Source organism: Nannobrachium achirus (genome assembly GCF_963921795.1).
Source record: "Nannobrachium achirus genome assembly, chromosome: 14".
In the NCBI taxonomy this organism is placed as follows: domain Eukaryota; kingdom Metazoa; phylum Chordata; class Actinopteri; order Myctophiformes; family Myctophidae; genus Nannobrachium; species Nannobrachium achirus.
The window spans coordinates 6,911,689-6,938,071 of record NC_137821.1 but is presented as its reverse complement, the minus strand read 5'-3'; the positions used below and the strand labels follow the sequence as shown (position 1 = coordinate 6,938,071).

General features: G+C 43.0%; 1 protein-coding gene across 1 annotated transcript in view; it reads left to right on the top strand.

The window, feature by feature from the left end:
* Positions 1-1,531: 1,531 nt before the first annotated feature.
* The window catches only part of aco1 (aconitase 1, soluble), a 53,648-nt gene continuing 28,796 nt past the window's right edge, over positions 1,532-26,383 (top strand). Inside the window, exons 1-9 of the mRNA XM_080741967.1 lie at positions 1,532-1,684; positions 9,378-9,576; positions 10,922-11,090; positions 12,969-13,106; positions 14,692-14,761; positions 14,971-15,154; positions 21,568-21,707; positions 22,294-22,465; positions 23,386-23,486. Of these exons, the coding sequence (XP_080598093.1) occupies positions 9,468-9,576; positions 10,922-11,090; positions 12,969-13,106; positions 14,692-14,761; positions 14,971-15,154; positions 21,568-21,707; positions 22,294-22,465; positions 23,386-23,486 (1,083 nt within the window). The 5' untranslated portion in view covers positions 1,532-1,684; positions 9,378-9,467. The remainder of the gene's footprint in view (positions 1,685-9,377; positions 9,577-10,921; positions 11,091-12,968; positions 13,107-14,691; positions 14,762-14,970; positions 15,155-21,567; positions 21,708-22,293; positions 22,466-23,385; positions 23,487-26,383) is intronic.

The window sequence follows — 26,383 nt, the reverse complement described above, 5'->3', positions numbered from 1 at the left end:
AGAAGGAAGCATGAGGTCAGTCCGTTGTCTCCCCAGGCGTGGCAGAGGGAGAGCACCGTAGGCAATTGGCACCGGGTGAAAAAAATGGGTTTCAAAAATCGTGGGATAAAAAAAAAGAGTAACGCAATGTCTCATAATCAGCCCTAGGGCAACAATAGCCGCAAATTGCAACACTCGATTTCTTTTAAATATGTTGAATCTAGGGTTGCAATACCTCCAATAGGAATTCAATGCATCAAAACAGTTTTTTGCTATCTGATTGTTTTAAACAACGTCAAACTCACCAACATTGTCTTGTGGCTGTATGCAAAGCTTGACTTATCTTCTTAACTTCTTAAGTGTTCGTTTCATAAAAATACATTGTAGACATGTTACAAAAGTGACATAAAACTAAAGCGAATGGACAAATAAACAAACAAAACAACAATAGTAGAAGAAAGAGCTAATCAGAGGGATCGGGAAAATAAAGATTATATAATGTTAAAAGTTTTACTCTTTTTGTTATTTACTTGGTCAAGCGTTTTAATTAACATATTGACCTCCAATTTGAAATTGGTGAAGAAAGCAATAGGTGGGGATTTGGCAAATATTTGCTTGTGAATATAGAATTTGGCATAAAGAATAATGGAATACTTGTGTTGTGACTTGTAAATAGACTTTTTTTTATTATGCCTTTGTAATTAATGTTATGCTTTTTCTGCTTTTGAAATTACTGTTATCCTAGATAAAGTACTATGTTCTATCCGTCTGTCTTTCAATGTTATATGAGAATGATACTTAAAGGAGCTATAGTCAACTTTTTCTTGAAAAACGGATGCTAAAATAAAAATAATGTTTCGAAAATATTTTATAAAAAAATAAGCTTCATATATGTGTTTCAATTATAAAATGACCACAAAAAGCGGAAAAATAATGATAAAATAATCATTTTGGCCCTTTGTTTACATTTACGGACCCTGTAAATGTAAACAAAGGACCAAAATGATTATTTTATCATTATTTTTCCGCTTTTTGTGGTCATTTTATAATTGAAACACATATATGAAGCTTATTTTTTTATAAAATATTTTCGAAACATTATTTTTATTTTAGCATCCGTTTTTCAAGAAAAAGTTGACTATAGCTCCTTTAAAGTGTCCTGTGTAAAAAAAAAAGCTGCAAGGCTTTCTAGGATCTCCTTTTAGTTGACCTTGTACCAGCGATTTGTGCTGTCATGCAACTGTACTTTTCTCTATTGCAAACTGCTAATAAACTCTTCAATCAATCAATCAATCAATCAATCAATCAATCAATCAAAAAATATGAATAATAAAATAATATAACAATAATCTCAAGTTCACCACTATTGCAATTGCTATAATAATAGCAAATGATGTCCTTCATGAGATTAAAGGAATAGATTAATCATTAAATTGACCAAATAAAAAAAAAGTGGGCTTCTAGATGATCTGACCACGCATCGCGTGAAGTGACGTCGCGGTGACGTCACGGTGAACCCGGAAGAGAGTCTATGATGATGGTAAGTGCAGCAGCAGCTCACACAGTGCAGTCTGATGTTGTGTGTGTGTGTGTGTGTGTGATCAGAGGTGATCTGCTTGGATTCTACCACGTTTTACACCGTTTTAGACAGGCACGCACACCGCGCACGGACGCACACGCGCACGCACGGCTCTAGTGCGCCGAGGTAAGTCCATATAAGGTCATTTGTTCACCGCTAAAAAGGCTAAAAAACCCAAGACACACAAACACGGCTTGTTCTGCTGTTGGAAGCTGTCACTTTACCGACGGAGAGCAGATCTACAAGCTCACCGCGCGTCGCCTCCGCGACGCCCGGTGAGCTTGTAGATCTGCTCTCCGTCGGCCGCAAAGGGCGACACACCGTCGTAAAAACAGAGATGAAAAATAAATACAAATCGGGGTATTTTTTTATTTTATTTAATCTCTGTTCAGTTTTTGTTGTTGTTCACTGTGTATAATTATGTTTAGGCCTATAATATAGTTAGCTTTATTAATGTATGCATTTTAATTAACCATAGCCATTGCAAATTACTCACGTTTAATTGTGTTATTAAACATCAGACCTCACATTAATTCAATGCTGATTTGTGTAAACCGGTCTTTTAAATGCGGGTTATTTTAGACTATAGGTTCCAAAATCTATGACTATACAAAATATAGTTTTAAAAATCGTTTTTTAAGTCAAGTGTATGGCAGAGTTCACCAACTATATAGACTATATAGGCCTATATATATATAAAAAATAAAATACAAAGGTGAACAATATATGTATATAGTTTTCTTTATAGTTCTATAGTGCTCCGTGTGAATTACACAGTAAGCTTGTAATGGTTATTAATAAGAAATTACATAATAATTAACATATGTAAATAAGAATGGTTCTCAAACCGTCTATTCAGGTCAAGGACCCCCAAATTAAAATGTATTCGGCCATGGACCCCCCCAATCTGAAAATATTATGTGCCAGAGATCCCCATACAAGATTTATGTTGTCATATAGTTTTGTTTTGATTAATATGAAATAGCAGCAATCTGCAAGTTCACAAGTTATCACAAATGCGCGTTGTATGCTTCAGATGTGTACTATTTAACTTGGATTTATGCTATTCTAGGGTTAAAGACAAGTGGTCTAACTGATTTTAATGCTGTATTATTATTATCTTGTTTTTGCTGGGGACCCCCTGCTGGGGCCCCCCATAACTGCTGGGGGTCCCCCGCACTCGCACCGCCATAATAAGAAGTGACAGCTTCCTCGTAACATGAACATGAAGTTTGGGAATTGATCAAGGGTCCTGGAAGGTCGTGGAAAAAATTAATACCTCTGAAATGACAAATTAAACATTGTCCAAATTGTCAAATATTAGAGGGAGAAAGTGTGAAAAAGCCGATCTACAAGCTTACAACGCCTCGCAACGCGAGGCGTTGTGAGCATGTAGATCTGCTGTTTTCACAATAAAACCGTGTTCCTCAACTCTTAGTGCTCGTCAGGGTGCCGGGGTCCCCAGTTCAAATATGATTATTTCGGGGGTCACGGCCTGAAAAGGTTGAGAACCACTGGCATACACTACCTGTCTTTGGGCACTGTGTGTGCATAGGACTCGTTATTGAGCTGAATTATTGTTATATAGTCTTGGAAATTGGGTAAAATATTCTGGAAAGGTTTTGGAAAAGTTTTGGAAATTAATTGGTAAAAATGTGTGGGAACCCTGCATGAATCTCAGACGCCACGTTTCTTAGTCACGCGTTTGGAAGTTATTGCTCTACACAAGGGGTCAGCAACCTCTTTGAAATGAAGTAACATGTTTGTTTGTTTTTTCTTCACCCCATCAAAATTTGGACATATTTTGACTCGGAGCAATAACCAGCATATCTCCCCCGCTCCTTCCCCAGTCAGAGTTCAGAGTTTTAATAAATGTAGAATTATGTGCAGGATGTAATTCGCTGCAAATTGGGCGACTTAATGCAATTGACCACGTTAAAAACAATATTTGATTTTAAAATAAAAATCCTCTCTCCTCACACTTCTGCCAGTGTGCCAGTGATCACCCTCCCCTGTGCCAATGTTGGCACCGTGCCTAAGGTTACCTATACCCCTGGGGCGGCATAGCTCAGGGGTAGAGAAACCGCTATTAGAGCACGAAGGGTTCCCAGTTCAAATCCGGTCTCCCCCTGAGTTAACCCATTCAGGCCGGGAACACATTATAGTGTATGGGAGGGGCTTACAATGCATGTACAGTATGTAGCAACATATTTGTTTTTGTAGGCTAATTTCTGATTTAGGCCTAACTATAGGTTAGGCCTAATGTCGAACAGTCCTTGAGCAAGACTCTGAACCCCTAGTTGCTCCCGGTGAGCAGGTTGGTGCCTTGTATGGTTTCCTCTGCTATTGGTGTATGAATGTGTGCGTGAATGGGTGAATGTAATGCACAATCTATGCACGCGCCTTGGATAAAAGCGCTATATAAATGCACCATTTATTTACCATTTTACCCCTGTTCTACACAAACTCATAGGAACGGGCCAGGGAGGCGGGGGGAAAGGGTCGATCTGCTTGAAGCGACGTACAGAAGATAGGCATGCTGTTGGACAGGAGCTTCACAATCACAACGCTTTAAAACCCATTTAGGCCTTGAATTATTGAATGCTTTAACCAGTGAAAAATAGCAGATATACAAGCTCACAGCGCGGCACCGAGTGCCGCGCTGCGAGCTTGTAGATCTGCTATTTTTGAAAAAAATCTTTGAATATGTGTATTTTCAAAGCGAACGTTTGTAACTCAAATTTTGCTTCTGGGTGGTCCCTGGAACTAAATATTTTGAAATGGGGGTCCGTGGCCAAATAAATATCATTTTGGGGGTCCTTCACATGAAAAGGTTTGAGAACCACTGACATAGTAGTCTCTCAAGAACAGAATAACTGAGCTCCAGTCAAGTGAAAAGGACCTTTTCTTTGACGATGGCTGGCCAGATTGCTGACATAGAAACATATTTTTTTTCCCAAAAATCTTAGAAGGATTCAAAAGACACTTATAGAATTTTCACGATTTTTCAAAAATAGCAGATCTACAAGCTCGCAGCGCGGCACTCTGTGCCGCGCTGTGAGCTTGTATATCTGCTATTTTTTTATATTTAAAGCATAAAATATTGCGTCATAATGTGTTCAGGTCTAAATGGGTTAATGGTAGCGTGTGATTGGACAGTCCATCCTGTCACCACAGCGAGGGGTCAAAGTGCACGCGGTACACTTCAGTGCTGTCGGGTGGAAACCTCACATAATGTCCAAAAATGTTACTTTTCAGGATTCTTCAACTCCAAAGCGTCAAAAGTGTAGCAGACCCACCAGCTCGGAACACGTTTGTGGATTTGCTACTTTGGAGTCTTTTGAGTGACGCTTGGCAGATCAAGTGGGGCGTTGATTTATGTGAAAAAAACAGTTAGAATTTGGATAGGAGATACCACGTTTCTGCCAACAACAATGTATCATATTTGGTCATTTGGCAGTGTGTGGACATTTCAGGTGAAAGAGCTGTCTCCTTATCTGTTCAACTTTAACACAGTGACGGGAGGACATGCAAAGCGCTTTCTGATCCCTCATTATTCAATTCAATTCCATTCAATACCTTTCTGATCTCTCATTAATCAATACCTTTCTGATCAATCGTTAATCTATAACAGCAGCATTGATATAGTTGACATTGTCAGCTTTGCAGCCATTTAATCTATTATTATTTAAAAAGCCTATCTACAGTACAAGCTCACAACACATCGCAGTGCAACGTGAGATGAGCTTGCAGATGTCTAGTTTCTCCATTTCTTTGTACGGCTGTCTAAAACAGAGCTTCAGTGGTTGATTTGCTTAATAAGACAAATTAGAATTATTTTCATGTTGATTGGCTTAATGCTAATGTTTTAAGAACAAAGACACTGACACCCCCGATTACTTGATGAATCCAAGAGTAGAGTAATCTCAATTTAATAATTGCCGAAAACATAATCGATAATTGCAGCCAGCCCTACACAGCTTTTCACAAATCTTTTAGAAGTACTCTTTATATTTTAATTTATAAGATTATATTACTTTATTTACTGATCCCCTCAGGGTGTGGGGAGGGGTTCGGGTCAGGTGTCACACAGGCAGTGTTGGAAAAAGTATTCAGATGTTTTACTTAAGTAAAAGTATAAGTACTGCAATAACAAAATTCTCAGTTACAAGTAAAAGTCTGCAATTAAAAAAAGAATGTTTGAAAATAGCAGATCCACTGTGATGCGTTGTGAGCTTGTAGATCGGCTATTTTGAAAACAGCCTAGGTATAAAATAGGGCTAAAGTGGATTAATGTATGTTATTTATAATATAATCATTTATATTTGCAAACTAGTAACTAAAGTTTTCAAATAATTGTAATGGAGTAAAAGTGAGATATTTGCCTCTGAGATGTAGTGGAGAAGAAGTAAAAGTACTGAAAACTGGAAGGTACAAATACCTCAAAACTGTACTTAAGTGCAGTACTTAAGTAAATGCACTTAGTTACTTTACACCACTGCACACAGGATAGGTCCACCGTCCACTCCAGGTAAAGAGTGGAGTCAGAGATAAGACTGAACATGCAATAAAATGCATAAAAAGACACTAGAGTGCATTGGTTTGAAGCGAACGCTGCGCTATACTCTCAGATTATGTAATGCACACTCAGCACTTTATCAAAGATCCTACACACCCCCACCAGCCCTCCAACCAGAGCTGTGTGTGTGTGTGTGTGTGTGTGTGTGTGTGTGTGTGTGTGTGTGTGTGTGTGTGTGTGTGTGTGTGTGTGTGTGTGTGTGTGTGTGTGTGTGTGTGTGTGTGTGTGTGTGTGTGTGTGTGTGTGTGTGTGTGTGTGTGTGTGTGTGCGTGCGTGTGCGTGTGCGTGCGTGCGTGTTGACAGCCTGAGACACTGATTTGCTTCATGTTACAGTGAGCTTTTTTCCTTTTTTTAGGGTCAAACCACCGTTTGCCCTGAGGTGTTTTTATACAGTATCTGCGGAACCGAGTCAAACTAAATGTAACAGCAATTTTAAAGGACAACTTCTTTTTTTTACAACAAGAGTTAATATTTTAGTCTATAGTCATTAGAGAAAAGAAAAGATGTGTCTTCATTTACTTCTTTCTATCATTTTAGTGATTTTGATGCATGCCCCCAGGTTGGGGGCATGCATGCAAGTGGCTAAATGTGTATTTTTAGACACAATATGCCCATTCCCAAGATGCAGCGCAATCTTTCATGGGCAGATGTGACTTATGGTGGCTGGTGTAAATAGTAGAAAAGAAATTGCCGGCTTTAATAGTGTGTTAAATGACATATTTAGCCACTTTCAAGTGTTTGGGAAACAATCGGCGTTACACGGTGGTTCGTAGGGTAGTTTACTAGTTTTTGTCCCTCCTACAGTGAGACAGACATGTGAGGATCTGTTCCAGGTTGATGATGTCAGCTGCTATCAGGCACGTGTGGTTGTTGTTGTCAGAGACCTTTGAATCCATTCCTCTGCCGCTGGATGGGCTGGGCTGCCACAACCACTGGTTGTAGACATTGGAAGTTTGGAACATAATATACACCACTAGAACTGTCGAGGTGCCAACTTGTGCCTTGTGCACAAGTAGGCCATGTATGGCCTACTTGTGCACCAGCAGAGCGTGCCATGAGGTGCACTCACCACTGGCATCACCAGGAATGCTGGTCCCTCATTGGCTGTTAATGATGCTTAATGAGGCTTGAACATGACACCCCTGAATTACACTGTTACTTTACGTTTAACAACTTGAACCTCAGCATCCCTATCGATCTACAAGCTCGGCTGAGCTTGTAGATCTGCTATTTTTGGTAAAGAAAGTTGGGGTAAATGGCAAATGAACTCAAATGAAATCAAGTACAGTGCAAATCAGGTCTGTTTTACTAGAGGTGTTTAGAGGGTCTAAATAATTGAACGCACAGAAGTGATATTGATGAATTCCAAATGTTATCAAATTCCTCCGCGGCACCCCTGGACTGGCATCACGGCACCCTAGGGTGCCACGGCAGACGGCACCCGCTTTGTGGAAACAGTGAATTAGAGGATGATGGAAAAGGTCAATGATGTAATCATTGTGAAAGTGTCTTTACAAAGCTTCTAGGAGGAAGTGCTGTCTCACTGTACTGTACATACAGTACAGGTTACAGTCTATTCTTTGCCCTTGTGGGGCGGAACAAACATAGTGATTGACATGTGAATAATAGGCAGTTCTTCCAGGTAATATGCACACAGTGGTAAGCATGTTGAGGAAGTAGTAATCCATTCATTGTGTTTGACCGGGCTTCATCGCCATGCTGGCTTGCGGTGGACGTTTTTCCTCAAAGTTACATTTTTGCCACAGACAAACGAAATGGGTGGACAACAATATTACCAGAAACTAGGGCTGTCACGACATTTTACATGACGATTAATTGTCACTCAAATAATTGGCGATTAATGATTTAATTGTGTTTTTGTCGTTGATAATTACATTTCTGTTTGGTTTTTAGGCTTTGAAGTTGTACATGGTAGATATGACACCTAACCTAAATACACAAAGAAATTACTGACATATTTGACAACTTACTACTTAAAAAAATACTTTGATAGTGGAAATAGCCGATCTACAAGCTCACGACGCGACGCGTTGTGAGCTTGTAGATCTGCTATTTCCACTATTTCGGACATTTTTCAACATTCACGATTATGACGATTATGACAAAATAATTGCGATAATGTCAAATAATCACGATTATGTAATAATTGTGACAGCCCTACCAGAAACGCATACATTTGATTTGGTTCCCCTCTGTTTTCAGTTCTCATCTGTTTTGGTTCCCTTTGTCTTCTGTTTTCATTCTATAATCTGGACTCAAAAGAAGTATGATGTATGTATATGTAAGTCACAGTGTTTCTCTCTTCCCCTAAAAGTCTGTGCAAACATGGGGATATGGTAAGGGGCTTAACACTCATGTAGCCATGATTTTTTTCTCTTCAATGGGCCACGTTGCCATGGTTACCATAGACTTACATGTTAATTGCGCAATTGTGTAAAAAGTGCACGCCCATGCCTAGATGATGCACCACGTGTGTGCAGGCTGTTCATAGCTTTCAAACAAAAAGATCCGCTTGGAAAATCCGTTCAGGCATTCAAGATTTATGAGCCATTATGTTTTCTTCAGATGTAAACAAACATGGCTGCCATGTTTGAAAGAATGGGTTGGTATGGGGGTTAAACATGCAATTTCGCGATCGCGATCATGCCTAACACATTTCTGGAGGTCCAAAAAACATTTTTAATTTTTTTTTCTTTGAAAAAACGTTTTTTTTTTTTTTTTTTTTTTTCAAAAACGGCCCAAACTCGGGAAACTCGGGGTTGGCACCATATAAGCAGCCTGGGTTGATGCGCAACCACAGGGCCACTGATGGGAGAAAGAGACTGTTGCTATTGCCATGTACTGTAAATGACATGTAATGATATGCAATGCAATGTCATTTTGTCTCCTGCTCTGAAAATGTATTAAAACAGAAAAGTTGGTCACACAAAAAAAAAGAAACGCATAAAGATCTAGCCCTGAATGACCATAACAGGCCTGTAACTCTGAGAGTGTTCAAAATGCAACCAAATGGACCCTTACTGGTCCATTTGGTTCCATTTGTACATACTCAGAGTTATGGGGGTCCTTGCAAATAAAACGTTTGAGAACCACCAGTACTAGTTGGACTCCTATCGTGCCATAGTGTCCGGATGGGGACCCAAATGCATTTGGGTCCCCGTCCGGAATCTTCCCTGAATTCTTTTATTTATTCATTCGTTTTCTGGTCTGTGTTTCCAGTGGATCTGAGCTGTGTCCAGTGGATCTGTGTCCAGTGGATCCGTGAGCTGTGTTGTTAGGCCTCTGGACGAGGTTCAGAGCAGCTCCAGGATGAGCGACGTGGAGAAGAATCCGTTTCAGCACATCGCTGAGTCCCTGGACCCCGACGCCCCTGAGAAACGCTTCTACAACCTCACCAAACTGGGAGATCCCAGATATGGTAATAAAATAACCACTACTTGGAATACATGTAAATACATTGTGATGTGTATCGCCGATTTGAATCCGATAACAACGTATATATCTGCTTTGTATATTCTCTTAATACTGATAAGTGCCATAGCCATGCTGAGCACATAAAATAGGACATGTACATAGGGCTGTCACAATTATTACATAATCGTCTAATGGTGATTATTTGACATTATCGCAATTATTTTGTCATAATCGTCATAATCGTGAATGTTGAAAAATGTCCGAAATAGTGGAAATAGCAGATCTACAAGCTCACAACGCGTCGCATCGCAACGCGTTGTGAGCTTGTAGATCGGCTATTTCCACTATCAATGTTATTTTTTAAGTAGAAAGTTGTCAAATGAGCCCATAATTTCTTTGTATATTTAGGTTATGTGTCATATCTGCCATGTGCAACTTCAAAGCCTAAAAGCCAAACAGAAATGTAATTATCAACGACAAAAACAAAATTAAATCGTTAATCGCCAATTATTTGAGTGACAATTAATCGTCATGTAAAATGTCATATCGTGACAGCCCTACATGTACAAGTTTGGACATGTACACTTTGTCGCACTAGGCACTCTGTTGCGCCAAGCACCTTGTTCTTGTTGTGTTTTGTTCGCCCTGTACTGTTCTGTTCTTGTTATTGTTAGTCTTGTTTTGTTTCTTGTTTTATGTCCTGAGGACAACGGACGAAATTTAGCTTTAAGCTAACTCCGGCTGGTTTACACTGAGATTTTTGTATGTTTGTATTTATTATGCAACATGTCAATGTCAATGTGTCCATGAACTGGTACTGTCCTGCCCAAATAAATAAATAAAGTTAAAGTAAAGTACACCCTCTGGATATGATGCTAGCATGTCACAGGGACTTGCCCCCCAGTCCAACCCTTGATGCTGAGTGCCAAGCAGGGAGGCACTGGGTCACGTTTTTAGGGTTTTTGGTATGATGACCCGGCCAGGGAATCAACCCCTGACCTCCCAAAATGCATCGCTTTGTGAGCTTGTAGATCTGCTACTTTTTATTCTTTTGAGTGACGCTGTAGTCAGATCAAGCAGGGTGTATCAGTTACAAAAATAAAAAACACAAAAAGTTAAAATATGGGTGAAGTTTCTGCTCGACAGCAATCTTTATTTTTTAGTTTTGTCCCACGATTTTCACTCAGTGCCAATTGCTAAATGTAATCCTGGGCTCTGCTCTCCCTCTGCAAACCTGGGGAGAGCCCCGAACTGAGCTCATGCTTCCTCCAGTGCACGAGGAGTCCAAGCATCTTCTTTTCACCTGCTGTCTCATGTTATAAATGTTCTAAATGTCTCCCCTCCTCCAGAGCGTCTTCCCTTCTCCATCCGTGTGCTGCTGGAGTCTGCGGTGAGGAACTGTGAGGAGTTCCTTGTGAAGAGCTCCGACGTGGAGAGCATCCTGGACTGGAAGAACACGCAGAGCCAGAGCGTGGAGGTTCCCTTCAGACCCGCCAGGGTCATCCTCCAGGACTTCACGTAGGTCACTATGTTAGAGCCAGGGTCATCCTCCAGGACTTCACGTAGGTCACTATGTTAGAGCCAGGGTCATCCTCCAGGACTTCACGTAGGTCACTATGTTAGAGCCAGGGTCATCCTCCAGGACTTCACGTAGGTCACTATGTTAGAGCCAGGGTTCATCCTCCAGGACTTCACGTAGGTCACTATGTTAGAGCCAGGGTCATCCTCCAGGACTTCACGTAGGTCACTATGTTAGAGCCAGGGTTCATCCTCCAGGACTTCACGTAGGTCACTATGTTAGAGCCAGAGTTCATCCTCCAGGACTTCACGTAGGTTGTTCTGTTAGAGCCAGGGACAGAAAATATTATAAATTATAAACTATATATTTTTTGAAGAGAAAACGATAAAAAAAGCAAATATTCAACTTCGGTGAACAACGTCGAATAGTTACTCTGATATTAGAATATTTGGTGAATACCTTGTAGAGTCTTAACTTGCATTTTGGAGATGCTGCAGCGAACCGTGTTAAATAACAATGGTTTTCGAAAGTGTTCCCGAGCCCATGTGGTAATATCCATTAGAGTTCTCAAATTCTGCCAGAAGCCGACCATACCCGAACCCAACCCGACATTTAGGGTAGGGTAGGGCCTAAAATGTATGCTAATTAGTTGGGCCGCGTAGGGCCTTCGGGCTCAATGAAAAAATAAAATATATATTTGTTATTATTTTATTACTATTACTCTGCGATAGAGTAATGAGAACCCGACCATACACGAACCCGACCCGACATTTAGGGTAGGTGCTGAAATGTATGCTGACTAGTCGGGCCTCGGTGCCTCGGGCCGACCCAGTTAGGGCCCAGTTAGGGCCGGGTCTTAATTTTCAGGCCCGTTGAGAACTCTAATAACCATTACAGAATGATGTCCGTTTTTCATCGCCTGATGGTTCGAAGGTCACGGGCAATCAATGTTTGTTTTCGGCCTTGCCCCTTTTTCTCTGTATCTTTTGATTTCTCTGTATCTTTTGATGATGACATTATGGACTGTAGATGGTGAAATCCCTAAATTCTTTGCAAATTGTACGTTGAGAAACGTTGTTCTTGAACTGTTGGACTATCTGGCCACGCAGTCGTTCACAAAGTGGTGAACCTCACCCCATCCTGGCTTGTGAAACACTGAGCCTTTCACGGATGGATGGATTTTATTTGGTCATTGAACACAAGTGTACAACGAAATTAACTTGATGGCATCAATCCAATCAATGCAATGAAAGAAGTAGCAGCACAGGTACTAATAAACAACAGTCTTAAAAAAAAGGCAGTATATGAGTTAATTTGTCCTGGGAAGGGAGGAGGGGGGGTTAATAGTTCAACAGAATGATGACAGGGAAAGAAGCTGTTTCTGGATCTGGTGGTTGAGGTCTTGAGACATGTGTAGCCCCTCCGCCTCTGTGAACGGGAGGATGAAACAGTTGGGGTGAGAGGCATCCTTTTTTTTTTTTTTTTTTTTTATATAATTTTTATCCCACGATTTTGTAACCCATTTTCACCCTGTGCCAATTGCCTATGTAATCCTGGGCTCTGCTCTCCCTCTGCCACGCCTGTGGAGACAACGGACTGACATCATGCTTCCTTCAATGCATGAGGAGTCCCAAGTTGCTTCTTTTCACCTGACACTGGGGATTTCCCCGGTTTGGACGTAGCGCGTGGAAGGAACACGTTATTCCAACCAGTTCCTTTCCCCTCCAGATCTACAAGCTCGCAGCACGGCACTCGGTGCCACGCTGTGAGCTTGTAGATCTCAGGTCAGGCCTAAATGGGTTAAAGTGAGTGTAAGCTTGAATGTGACTCCTGCAGACATGTTCAGAATGGTGTGTTGTTCCCCTCCCCTCCACTAGGGGCGTGCCAGCGGTGGTGGACTTCGCAGCCATGCGCGACGCGGTGATGAAGCTGGGCGGAGACCCCGAGAAGATTAACCCTGTGTGTCCCGCTGACCTGGTCATCGACCACTCCATCCAGGTGGACTTCAACAGGAAGTGAGGCTTTTTTTCTTTTAATCTCTTTATAATTTGTTGTCGTTGCGCGACGAATAGCGAAAATAGCTGCTATACAAGGTCACAAAGCCAACAGTGGTCTGTTGAGACAATGTGAGATCTCTGCCTACCGATGGGTCTGGTGAAATCTACTGTAGATTCAATCAGTTCAGTTTTAAAACGTAAATAAAATAAGTATTATTATTGTTATTATTCTTTGGTCCCCTTTAGTTGTTTTGGCATATGTGGCATTTACTGTACATGTGCATGAGAGCCCCGAATTGACCTCATGCTTCCTTCAGTGCATGAGGAGTCCAAGCAGCTTCTTTTCACCTGCCGGGGGGGGAGATATAGTTCCCCGGTTGGACATAGTGAGTGGAAGGAACACGTTATTCCCATCAGGTGTCCCGGTTAGGATTACTGCATGTTTTTGTGAGGGTACCTAGGGCAGGGGTTCCCAAGCTTTTTGGGCTCAGGGCAACCCTATAAATATCTTTTTCATCCGAGGCACCCCTACATTATATTATAATATTACCTACATGACATTCATAATTTTCACTCCCAGTACCTTATATTCATGGCATATTTTAGGGATTATGTCGCAAGGAAAACATTGAAAATAACTCAAGTTTAAAATGATACAAAATATCTGTTTAAGTGTTCAAATAAATTCCAAATATTACCAGATGATCTCGCGGCACCAGGACCTTCTAGCTGTGAGGCGCCAGTGCTACGTTTAGGACAAGCTAGCCTAGGGCCCTTAGACTGGGAAGGCCGGGGGGTGAACCAGCAACCTTCTGAATTCCACCCACTGTGGATACGGCTGTCTGGCTATTCTAAGCGATGCTACTAACACAGAGAGACGGAACCCAAGTGAACAGGGCTCCACAGTTTTTTGGAGCGGTGAAAGCGCTCCCAATAGACAGGTATGTCCGTGGGTATGTGGGTGGCTGGCTGGGTGGGTGGGTGGCTGGGTGGCTGGCTGGCCATGTCCGTAGCCTGGCAATACCTTGAGTGGCCACACACAACACACTAGTTAAAGGAGGGGCGCTGTTTTGTGCAGGCCAGGCACACTCACCACTCACTCACAGGCACAGTTTACTCACTCACTCACTCACTCACTCACTCACATAGGGTACAGCTGCTCAAATTCACCGCTCCACTTCGAACCGAGGTTTGATTTTTTATGTTGTCCCACACGTCTTTCACGTAAACGCCTTTTTCTCCGCTACGTGACTCTCGCTCTGTGTTTGTCAAAGCGGGGTATTTTCAATCTCCTGCAACTTGAACGCATCGGCCAAATGCCTCTTTTTTTTTCTTTTTTTTCTTTTTTTTTTTTTACTCCTGCTGTTGTTCTTTTAGAAGTGTGTTCTTTCAGAAGTGTGTTCTTTTAGAAGTGTGTTCTTTTAGAAGTGTGTTGTGTGACATTCTGTAACCGTGTGTGTGTGTGTGTGTGTGTGTGTGTGTGTGTGTGTGTGTGTGTGTGTGTGTGTGTGTGTGTGTGTGTGTGTGTGTGTGTGTGTGTGTGTGTGTGTGTGTGTGTGTGTGTGTGTGTGTGTGTGTGTGTGTGTGTGTGTGTGTGTGTCAGGTCTGACAGCCTGCAGAAGAACCAGGACCTGGAGTTTGACAGGAACAAGGAGAGGTTTCAGTTCTTGAAGGTATCAGCTTTCACTTCCCTGTATTTATGACATATTTTAGCATAACAGTATGATGTTTTATTGAGTAAAATTCGGATTTGCATTGTACATTCAAATGAATTCATCTCCATATAAGGGGAAGCATAAACACAGAGATTATGCTCTGAGGAAAATGTTGACATAATAGACATTCTGGTTAGAACTGACTGAAAAGTGTCCTTGTTCTCCAGTGGGGTTCCAAGGCCTTCAGGAACATGCGTATCATCCCGCCCGGCTCGGGCATCGTGCACCAGGTGAACCTGGAGTACCTGGCCAGGGTGGTCTTTGACCAGGACGGGTGGTACTACCCTGACAGCCTGGTGGGCACCGACTCCCACACCACCATGATAGACGGCCTGGGGGTCCTGGGATGGGGTGAGTGACTACCATACCACCATGATAGACGGCCTGGGGGTCCTGGGATGGGGTGAGTGACTCCATACCACCATGATAGACGGCCTGGGGGTGTTAGGATGGGGTGAGTGACTCCATACCACCATGATAGACGGCCTGGGGGTCCTGGGATGGGGTCAGTGACTCCATACCACCATGATAGACAGCCTGGGGGTGTTAGGATGGGGTGAGTGAGTGAGTGAGAATATACATTAGGAAAGCCTTGACTAGGTACAGACTCAGCTAACACAGCCTTGCAATAGAGAAAGGCCGACACAGACAGACCCCGCTCCCAAGGGAAGACAGACTATGCATGAAAAGAATAGTGCACGCACATCCGTGGCCCAGGTGCTAGACAAGCAGAATCATGAAGGATAAGTAGAGTCTGCACACTGGTTACGCTCCATAAAGTTTATTGCGTCAACGTTTCGATCAAAGGATCTTCATCAGGACAAAAGTATCAGGGCATTCACACCTGCATTTAAGTAGACTAGTGCACTATCCACTGATAGGCTAACAGGTTAAGGGTACAATTGGTCACAACAGTAGATGATTGGCTAGCTTGGTGTGACACATCAGGGTGTGAACCCATCCAAGAATAAAAAGCAATAAATGATAATATTCCAAATATCCAAAGAGACAAAATAAAGTCATACACAATATACAAAATATCAATATATAGATAGGTACTACAGGTACACAGTGACAAGTTGCAGACAGTATAGGACATCATGCATGAAGTGGTTTAATACAGAAAGAAGACCAATAGGGGGGTCAACATTAAAACCCTCCCAAATAAATATATAATAATAGAAACAGGCAGGGTGTAATGTTTCTGTAGCCATCAACTGATGGAGTAATGAGAAGGCATGACCATATATGGCGGAACCATATATGGTATAGCTTTGCAGCACTTGCTCTGTTACATGTGTCATGATGTGTATGGAGAACACTAATAGACATGAACACAAGAAAAAAGAAATAAACTCTAATGCCAACTGCCAGAATTCTAGACGAAACCTGAAGATATCTGCAACCCACAACAAAGTGTCCTATACTGCTGCACCAAGGTAGGGGGTCTTGTCACCGGCACCCTGTGGAGGACAAGAGGAGAAAGTAAGTAAACAATACAAGACAATTCAAATAGTAGTAAGGCCAAATAGGCAATAGCAAATGATGGACATTAGAAGGGGTAATCTACCCAGCTAAAAACAATAGGGGGTAATATACCCAGATAAAACCATAATATTAAAAACAGTAGAGGGACCTAGTGACTTAAAGGAATGGCCTGATGTCAAAGGATTCATTTAAACCTTTTTTTACAGTATTTAAGGTGGAAATCCAAAAGGCTTCCCTCTTGAGGAGTAAAGAGTCAATGTCTCCCCCTCTAGGTGGCAAAGTAACACGCTCAATTCCTATATATTTTAATGAGGAGATGCAATGTTGAGCTTGGTGAAAATGTGCTGCCACAGGGTTTTTAAAGTCCTTGGTCCTAATGTCACTCCTGTGTTCTGAAATCCTAGTTTTCAGGGGTCTCAGTGTCTTGCCTATATAAGCTAGACCACATACACATTTAATCATGTAGATGATATTTGGTGTTGTGCAACTGATGACACCTCTGATCTTGTAACATTTACCTGTTGTAGGATGATTAAAGGTGTGACATTTATACGTAAAGCTACATTGAGCGCATCTGCCACATTTGTAATTGCCATCTGGAATATTACTAAGAAAATGTGTAGGAGTGACCTGACGTAGATGTGACCTAACCAGTAGGTTCCTCAGATTTGGAGGTCTCTTATACACAATGCGGGGAGGGGCTGCAAAAGATCGACCAAGAATAGGGTCCGAACTCAAAACATACCAATGTCTTCTGATCACCTTCTCAAAATGATGGCCCAAAGGAGAATACTGAACAAAACACTTGAAGTGTTGTTCTCTAGTTCCATCTGTTCTCTCTATGGGTTTTAGACAGTCTGATTGGGTACAATCATTAAATTTATCTGCGGCCGGTTGGATCCATTGGACAGGATAGCCACGTTGTTTAAACCTGTTCTCTAGATCCTTTGCATGTACCTGAAAAGTATTGTCTTTGCTGCAAATCCTGCGAATACGTTTGAATTGGCCCATAGGGATGCCTTTTTTTAGTGGCGTGGGATGGTAACTTTCACCATGTAGTAAGGCATTACGATCTGTGGGCTTTCTGTACAGGTCCATGTACAATCTGTTATTTTCTTTAATAACCAGAATGTCAAGAAAGTTCATACTGGTCTGATCAGAGGCTATGGTAAATTTCAAAAACTGACTCTTGTGATTCAGGAAAGCATGAAAAGCTGCCAACTCAACAGAGGACCCAGTCCAAACAAGGAAAATATCATCAATATAGCGTTTCCATAACCGTATGTGTGTCAAAAAAGGGTTATACTCTGGGTTCAAAATCAAACTACTTTCCAGGAGCCCAACATAGAGGTTAGCATAATTGGGAGCCATCTTGCTTCCCATAGCTGTTCCACATTTCTGTAGATAGAAATCATTCTCAAACAGGAAGAAGTTTTTAGTGAGTACAATTTCAGTGAGCTCTTTAATGCAGGTAGTGCTGGGTATACAATCTGTCCTCTGATTGAGAAAATACTCTATGGCCTCCACAGGGTGCCGGTGACAAGACCCCCTACCTTGGTGCAGCAGTATAGGACACTTTGTTGTGGGTTGCAGATATCTTCAGGTTTCGTCTAGAATTCTGGCAGTTGGCATTAGAGTTTATTTCTTTTTTCTTGTGTTCATGTCTATTAGTGTTCTCCATACACATCATGACACATGTAACAGAGCAAGTGCTGCAAAGCTATACCATATATGGTTCCGCCATATATGGTCATGCCTTCTCATTACTCCATCAGTTGATGGCTACAGAAACATTACACCCTGCCTGTTTCTATTATTATATATTTATTTGGGAGGGTTTTAATGTTGACCCCCCTATTGGTCTTCTTTCTGTATTAAACCACTTCATGCATGATGTCCTATACTGTCTGCAACTTGTCACTGTGTACCTGTAGTACCTATCTATATATTGATATTTTGTATATTGTGTATGACTTTATTTTGTCTCTTTGGATATTTGGAATATTATCATTTATTGCTTTTTATTCTTGGATGGGTTCACACCCTGATGTGTCACACCAAGCTAGCCAATCATCTACTGTTGTGACCAATTGTACCCTTAACCTGTTAGCCTATCAGTGGATAGTGCACTAGTCTACTTAAATGCAGGTGTGAATGCCCTGATACTTTTGTCCTGATGAAGATCCTTTGATCGAAACGTTGACGCAATAAACTTTATGGAGCGTAACCAGTGTGCAGACTCTACTTATCCTTCAAGACAGACTATGCACCCACTGCACACAAAATGTGGTAGAAACAGAGCTACACTTTCTAACCACCTGCCCACTATACCAAGACATCAGAGACACATACTGTACTTCCCACAGATTACACACACCCAACGCGAGTTTGAAAACATGACCAATGATGAAAAACTCCCATACCTACTGGGAGAAATACAACAATGTGCGAACACAGCTGCAAGATTTGTGAACTGTTGTGACAAAAGAAGGCTAGAAACACAACCACCCTAAGGACTACAAACCATGGATTGACATCTAGACCTATGAAACAGAGCTTTGAATACATTTTGAGAAACGACAATGCTGCTCTTTGTTCCAAAAGCTTTATACCCTGTATATATATATATATATATATATTATATATATATATATATAAAATGTCACAATGTGACCTAGCTCTGTTTGCACAATGCTGTGCCCCCTCCAACTGTATATATGTTCCCCATTGTGATACTTGCTTTGGCAATGTAAACGTGTGTTTTCTCATGCCAGTAAAGCTCTTTTGAATTGAATTGAAATAGACGGCCTGGGGGTCCTGGGATGGGGTGAGTGAGGACTGGGCTCTCTTCGTTGTTTTAACCCAGGGGTAGGCAACCCTATAGGGCAGCTATAGGGCAACCCTTTACGGCACGGGTGCCAACGTTGGCACATGGGAGGGTGATCACTGGCACAAGTGTGAGAGAGAGGATTTTTAATTTAAAATTTAATATATATATATATTTAAATGTGGTCAGTTAAACAAAGTCACCTAATTTACAGCAAATGTGCATTAATCCTGCACATAATTCTACATTCTTTAAAACTCTGAACTCTGACTGGGGAGGGAGTCAGGGAGATAGGAGGGTTATATAGTCTAATGATCGTTATAACAATGTCCTGACAATCAAAATGATGGCGTGTGATTAAAATCTATGTTATGCTATGTAAACTATGTAAAATGTATGTTGTTGACATGGCACGCTGACTATCTAGAAGATGAAAACATGTCACTTAGTTTAAAAAAAAGTTGCTGACCCCTGGTCTAAAGAAGCCGTTCTCTAAGTTTTTAATTTCAACTAAGGACCCCTAGTTTTATATGCATTAGGCTCAGTGGTCCTCTAACCTTTTCATGTCAAGGACCCCCAAAATTCATGTATTTGGCTGCAGACCCCTCATCTCGAAATTATTTCCGTGCCGGGGACCCTTTCCAAGAAGCAAATATTTGAGTTAAAAAATTTGCTTTAGCCATCAGCCGGGAGCGAACATCTATCTATAAATGCGAGAAGTCTCTGCGTGTCTGCGTGTATGTAATCCGCGTATCTCGAGAACCGTTCGTCCCACCGGCTTCAGATTCGGCACGCGCGTTCCCCGCCGCGGCACGGAGTGCAGTGCCGGGTCTCGACCCGACCCGACGCGCGGTTTTCCCGAACCGGCGCGAAACGTTCGGAATCTCCTTATGCGGGGTTGATTGTTGACATCAGGCTGTTCCGGAGGAAATCGGCGAAAGCTCTGACTCATTGTGACATCACTTCATAAAAGGCTCTGACATCACGTACGCCACATGAGTCAACAAAAAATCTCTGTGAGTGTTTATGTATGTATGTAATCCGCGTATCTCGAGAACCGTTCGTCCCACGGGCACGCGCGTTCTCCATATATGGGCATAAACGAGTGCAGTGCCGGGTCTCGACCCGACCCGACGCGCGGTTTTCCCGAACCGGCGCGAAGCGTTCGGAATCTCCTTATGCGGGGTTGATTGTTGACATCAGGCTGTTCCGGAGGAAATCGGCGAAAGCTCTGACTCATTGTGACATCACTTCATAAAAGGCTCTGACATCACGTACGCCACATGAGTCAACAAAAAATCTCTGTGAGTGTGTATGTATGTATGTAATCCGCGTATCTCGAGAACCGTTCGTCCCACGGGCACGCGCGTTCTCCATATATGGGCATAAAATGAATGCCCCCATATATGGGCATAAAATGGATTGCAGACAGACAGATACAGATATCTCCATATATGGACATAAATGGACAGAGGCAAACAGATGGTCAAAGATCTCCATATATGGGCATAAAATGGACGCAGACAGACAGATACAGATATCTCCATATATGGGCATAAATGGACACAGGCAAACAGATGTTCAAAACGGGTCCTATGACAACAGGTATAATGAGGTTTGCATTAAAGGGGGAACCGGCACTGTGTCTGCAACACAGTTGGAGGCACAGACAGATACTCCATATATGGGCATAAAATGGACGCAGATAGACAGATATCTCCATATATGGGCATAAAATGGACCCAGAACTATAACTGCAGTGATCTCCATATATGGACATAAAATGGACGCCGACAGACAGACAGACAGACAGATACAGATATCTCCATATATGGGCATAAATGGACACAGGCAGACAGATGGTCAAAACGGGTCCTATGAAAACAGGTATAATGGGGTTTGCATTAAAGGGCGGGGCATTCATTCCCTATTTACATTGTTCCGAGTTGGCCAGGTCGCCAACTAGACGCAGCTTCTAGTAGTAATTAATTGCTGTTAAGATTTAATCGATTCAAATAAATGAATCGCAATTAATCTTTTTTTTTTTTTTTTTTTGCCCAATGAAAGTTACATGTATGGTGTGTGTGATGTAATCACAGTAATCTTTAAACACATTCCATCATATTCAAAGGCTTTTGGAGAGAAATGAGACAGCCTCCGTAGAGCACTGCAAAGGGGGTGCGTGTGTGTCCAGCTGAAGCTTGTTAATGTTATATACATCAAGGCAATTATGTTTCTGCACTCATCTTCGGTTTCGGACAAGAAAAACAGCGCATATCAATTAATCGGTTAATCGATCAACAAGGTTATCTATTCATAAATTCATGAATGAATCGATAATTTGCATCCCTATGTCGCTCCAATGAACTGCAGCGGCGGATGAGGCATCTAGCTTTTTATATCTATGGGGGCGAAGCTGAAAGTTTACCTTTCCCGTTCCCTCTCCCAGGTGTGGGCGGGATCGAGGCGGAGGCAGTGATGCTGGGCCAGCCAATCAGCATGGTCCTTCCTGAGGTGGTGGGCTACAAGCTGTACGGGACCCCCGACAAGTTCATCACCTCCACCGACATCGTCCTCACCGTCACCAAGGTGAGAGGAATCCGCCGTACAATCTTGACTTTTTCGTCTACACTAAGTGTATGAATGCTGTATCGACCATATGCATCCCTATTAGTAAGCGAAGGGTTCTCCTTCATAATTCTTACCTTGTCTGGTTAAAGCCCCTTGCAGACAGACTCCCATTTTATTTGCCAGAGGAAAAAAAGGGCAAAACGAACATTTAACACGTTTAGGACTGAGGCTGATTCTAACAACAAATCCTGATTCTGAAAAACTTAAAATGTTTGTAAAAAAAAAAAAAAAGAAACAAAGATGGGTTCCTGTCTTGAAAGGTAACAATCCTAAATGGGTTAATATGAATATGTGCTTGTCCATGGCCTCTTAATGCAAACCTACTCAAGTGGCTGCAATGGTGTCATTTTTTCCCGGTCAATCCCAGTTGGATTCCTTTCTTGTTCTTTTTTGGTGCCCAATAGAAAATCACATTTGAATCAAAATAGAGTCCACTGGATTTCACTACATTCCCAGTTAATGTCAAACATACAAAACTATGGCACCACCTCTTTTAAACAAACATAGATGTCAAGTGCTTCCATCTTGTTCTCTCCCCACGCAGCACCTGCGTCAGGTGGGCGTGGTGGGGAAGTTCGTGGAGTTCTTCGGGCCGGGCGTGGCCCAGCTGTCCATCGCTGACCGCGCCACCATCGCCAACATGTGTCCTGAGTATGGAGCCACCGCCGCATTCTTCCCCGTGGACCACGTCAGCGTGCAGTACCTGGAGCAGACCGGTGGGTGTCCTCACGATTATCCTAGTGTTCAGTATACTGGAGCAGACCGGTGGGTGTCCTTGTGTTCCTTGTGGGTGAGCTGTATCTCTCCCTGCAGCTCTCCAACATCAAACATATAATTTTCCAAAAGTCTGTCTGTCTGTCTGTCTGAGTGTCTGTCACAGCGTTTCTCCTCAGTGGCTGGAGCAATTGATCTGAAATCGCATCACCATTAGCATATGAACACACCTAACATAACTGTGAAGCCCGTTTGTCACTTTCACAAATCGTATGCTGTATATTAGCATTTTTATGGTGTACTATCTATTCTGCATCTAGCATGAGGCTTATCTATTCTGCATCTAGCATGAGGCAACATGTTTAACCAGCTGTGTGTGTGTGTGTGTGTGTGTGTGGGGGGGGGGGGGGGGGGGGGGGGGGGGGGGGGGTGTTGTCTGGCCCTGTTACAGATGTTGTCCAAAAATCATGCCGATTGGTACACAGTATCTCTGTAGCCATTAAACGAAACGGGTATTTCTTACATTGATGCTCCTACATTTTATCATGTAAGCACCAGTTAAAGTTACTCTCCATCCCTCATATACTGTGTGCACAGTGCACATCCCATAACCCACACAGTGCACATCATTTCAGAGCTCATATCTTTGAACGAGTAAGGGCTAGTTATGAATAAAAGAGAAATAGTCTCCAGTCCACTGTGCTTTAAAAAAGCATTTCTTGTTTGTTTTTGTAACTTTTCTTTTCTGTTAATAGGCCAGGCATACTCTACTCTAGGCTATAATCTGATCCCCTTTAGGATATACAGTATACTGATAGACCCAATTGTATATATTTAGGTTTAGGATATTATTTATCCAGTGTCAGCATATTGTTCAACTCCTCCTGCTGCTGACCTGGTTCGTTGTATTCCTCCTGTCCAGGGAGAGATGCAGAGAAGCTGGCCTACATTGTCAAGTACCTGAGAGCGGTGGGGATGTACCGAGACTACACCGACGTCAGCCAGGACCCCGACTTCACACGGGTCAGTACGACAGTAGAGATACAGACAGACAGACACACGGGGCAGTGCAACAGTACAGATACAGACAGACAGACACACGGGTCAGTGCAACAGTAGGCCTTCAAGTACAGAGGCTACACCGACGTGACACAGGATGAAAAATGTTCGTTGACTACCTATTTTCACTGATTCAAAGCTAATTAAAAACTAGGGACTGGTGGGAAAGAGATCCAGTTGAACTAATATAAGACAAGGTGTCATGGGTGCACGTGAGTGTCACAGACCGAAAAGGAGAACTGAAAATCAGCCATTTATATGGAATCCTTTTCTAGTCTTTTCGAACCCAGAGTGCCTTCAAATAAACTAAGGACCAGAGGGCACATCACCAGTCACCTCAGTTCCTATATCCCAACGTATCCTGGGTTAATGAAAAAGACCCGCCCCCACCTGCCTCTGATTGGCCTACCCAGATCACGCTGGGTTCACCGAACTTCTGTTGCATCCCCGCAAAGTGCGGTGTACAGTGTATGCCAACACAAAAAGCCTGATCAGTGTGCATTGTCCACATTTGAAGTGAGTAGGCTCTTTGCAATGTAATTAGGCCTATGGCATAGGCCTACACCATTCTTAAACCATGTTATTATAAACATTGCAATTATTTTATACCCACGCAATTTCACCTTTTCATGTTATATTGTTGTGTTTTTTATTCATATAAAATCATCGATAACGTATCGGTGCTCCTTCCATTTTGGTGGGTGCTCCTACATTCCTTCTGGTGTTCCTACATTTTTAAACTGGAAGCACCAGTGCTACCAAGTAAAACAGTTAATTTGGAGCCCTGCTATGTCTACGGTGCAGTATGTGACATGACTCTGTGGTGTCTCTGTGCCCTCAGGTGTTTGAGTTGGACCTGACGGTGCAGTATGTGACATGACTCTGTGGTGTCTCTATCCTCTCAGGTGTTTGAGTTGGACCTGACGGTGCAGTATGTGACATGACTCTGTGCTGTCTCTGTGCCCTCAGGTGTTTGAGTTGGACCTGACGGTGCAGTATGTGACATGACTCTGTGGTGTCTCTGTCCTCTCAGGTGTTTGAGTTGGACCTGACGGTGCAGTATGTGACATGACTCTGTGCTGTCTCTGTCCTCTCAGGTGTTTGAGTTGGACCTGACGGTGCAGTATGTGACATGACCCTGTGGTGTCTCTGTCCTCTCAGGTGTTTGAGTTGGACCTGACGGTGCAGTATGTGACATGACTCTGTGCTGTCTCTGCCCTCTCAGGTGTTTGAGTTGGACCTGACGGTGCAGTATGTGACATGACTCTGTGGTGTCTCTGTCCTCTCAGGTGTTTGAGTTGGACCTGACGGTGCAGTATGTGACATGACTCTGTGGTGTCTCTGTCCTCTCAGGTGTTTGAGTTGGACCTGACGGTGCAGTATGTGACATGACTCTGTGGTGTCTCTGTCCTCTCAGGTGTTTGAGTTGGACCTGACGGTGCAGTATGTGACATGACTCTGTGGTGTCTCTGTTCTCTCAGGTGTTTGAGTTGGACCTGACGGTGCAGTATGTGACATGACTCTGTGGTGTCTCTGTCCTCTCAGGTGTTTGAGTTGGACCTGACGGTGCAGTATGTGACATGACTCTGTGCTGTCTCTGTCCTCTCAGGTGTTTGAGTTGGACCTGACGGTGCAGTATGTGACATGACTCTGTGGTGTCTCTGTGCCCTCAGGTGTTTGAGTTGGACCTGACGGTGCAGTATGTGACATGACTCTGTGCTGTCTCTGTGCCCTCAGGTGTTTGAGTTGGACCTGACGGTGCAGTATGTGACATGACTCTGTGCTGTCTCTGTCCTCTCAGGTGTTTGAGTTGGACCTGACGGTGCAGTATGTGACATGACTCTGTGGTGTCTCTGTCCTCTCAGGTGTTTGAGTTGGACCTGACGGTGCAGTATGTGACATGACTCTGTGCTGTCTCTGTTCTCTCAGGTGTTTGAGTTGGACCTGACGGTGCAGTATGTGACATGACTCTGTGTTGTCTCTGTCCTCTCAGGTGTTTGAGTTGGACCTGACGGTGCAGTATGTGACATGACTCTGTGGTGTCTCTGTCCTCTCAGGTGTTTGAGTTGGACCTGACGGTGCAGTATGTGACATGACTCTGTGCTGTCTCTGTGCCCTCAGGTGTTTGAGTTGGACCTGACGGTGCAGTATGTGACATGACTCTGTGCTGTCTCTGTCCTCTCAGGTGTTTGAGTTGGACCTGACGGTGCAGTATGTGACATGACTCTGTGGTGTCTCTGTCCTCTCAGGTGTTTGAGTTGGACCTGACGGTGCAGTATGTGACATGACTCTGTGCTGTCTCTGTTCTCTCAGGTGTTTGAGTTGGACCTGACGGTGCAGTATGTGACATGACTCTGTGTTGTCTCTGTCCTCTCAGGTGTTTGAGTTGGACCTGACGGTGCAGTATGTGACATGACTCTGTGGTGTCTCTGTCCTCTCAGGTGTTTGAGTTGGACCTGACGGTGCAGTATGTGACATGACTCTGTGCTGTCTCTGTCCTCTCAGGTGTTTGAGTTGGACCTGACGGTGCAGTATGTGACATGACTCTGTGGTGTCTCTGTCCTCTCAGGTGTTTGAGTTGGACCTGACGGTGCAGTATGTGACATGACTCTGTGGTGTCTCTGTCCTCTCAGGTGTTTGAGTTGGACCTGACGGTGTAGTATGTGACATGACTCTGTGCTGTCTCTGTTCTCTCAGGTGTTTGAGTTGGACCTGACGGTGCAGTATGTGACATGACTCTGTGGTGTCTCTGTCCTCTCAGGTGTTTGAGTTGGACCTGACGGTGCAGTATGTGACATGACTCTGTGCTGTCTCTGTGCCCTCAGGTGTTTGAGTTGGACCTGACGGTGTAGTATGTGACA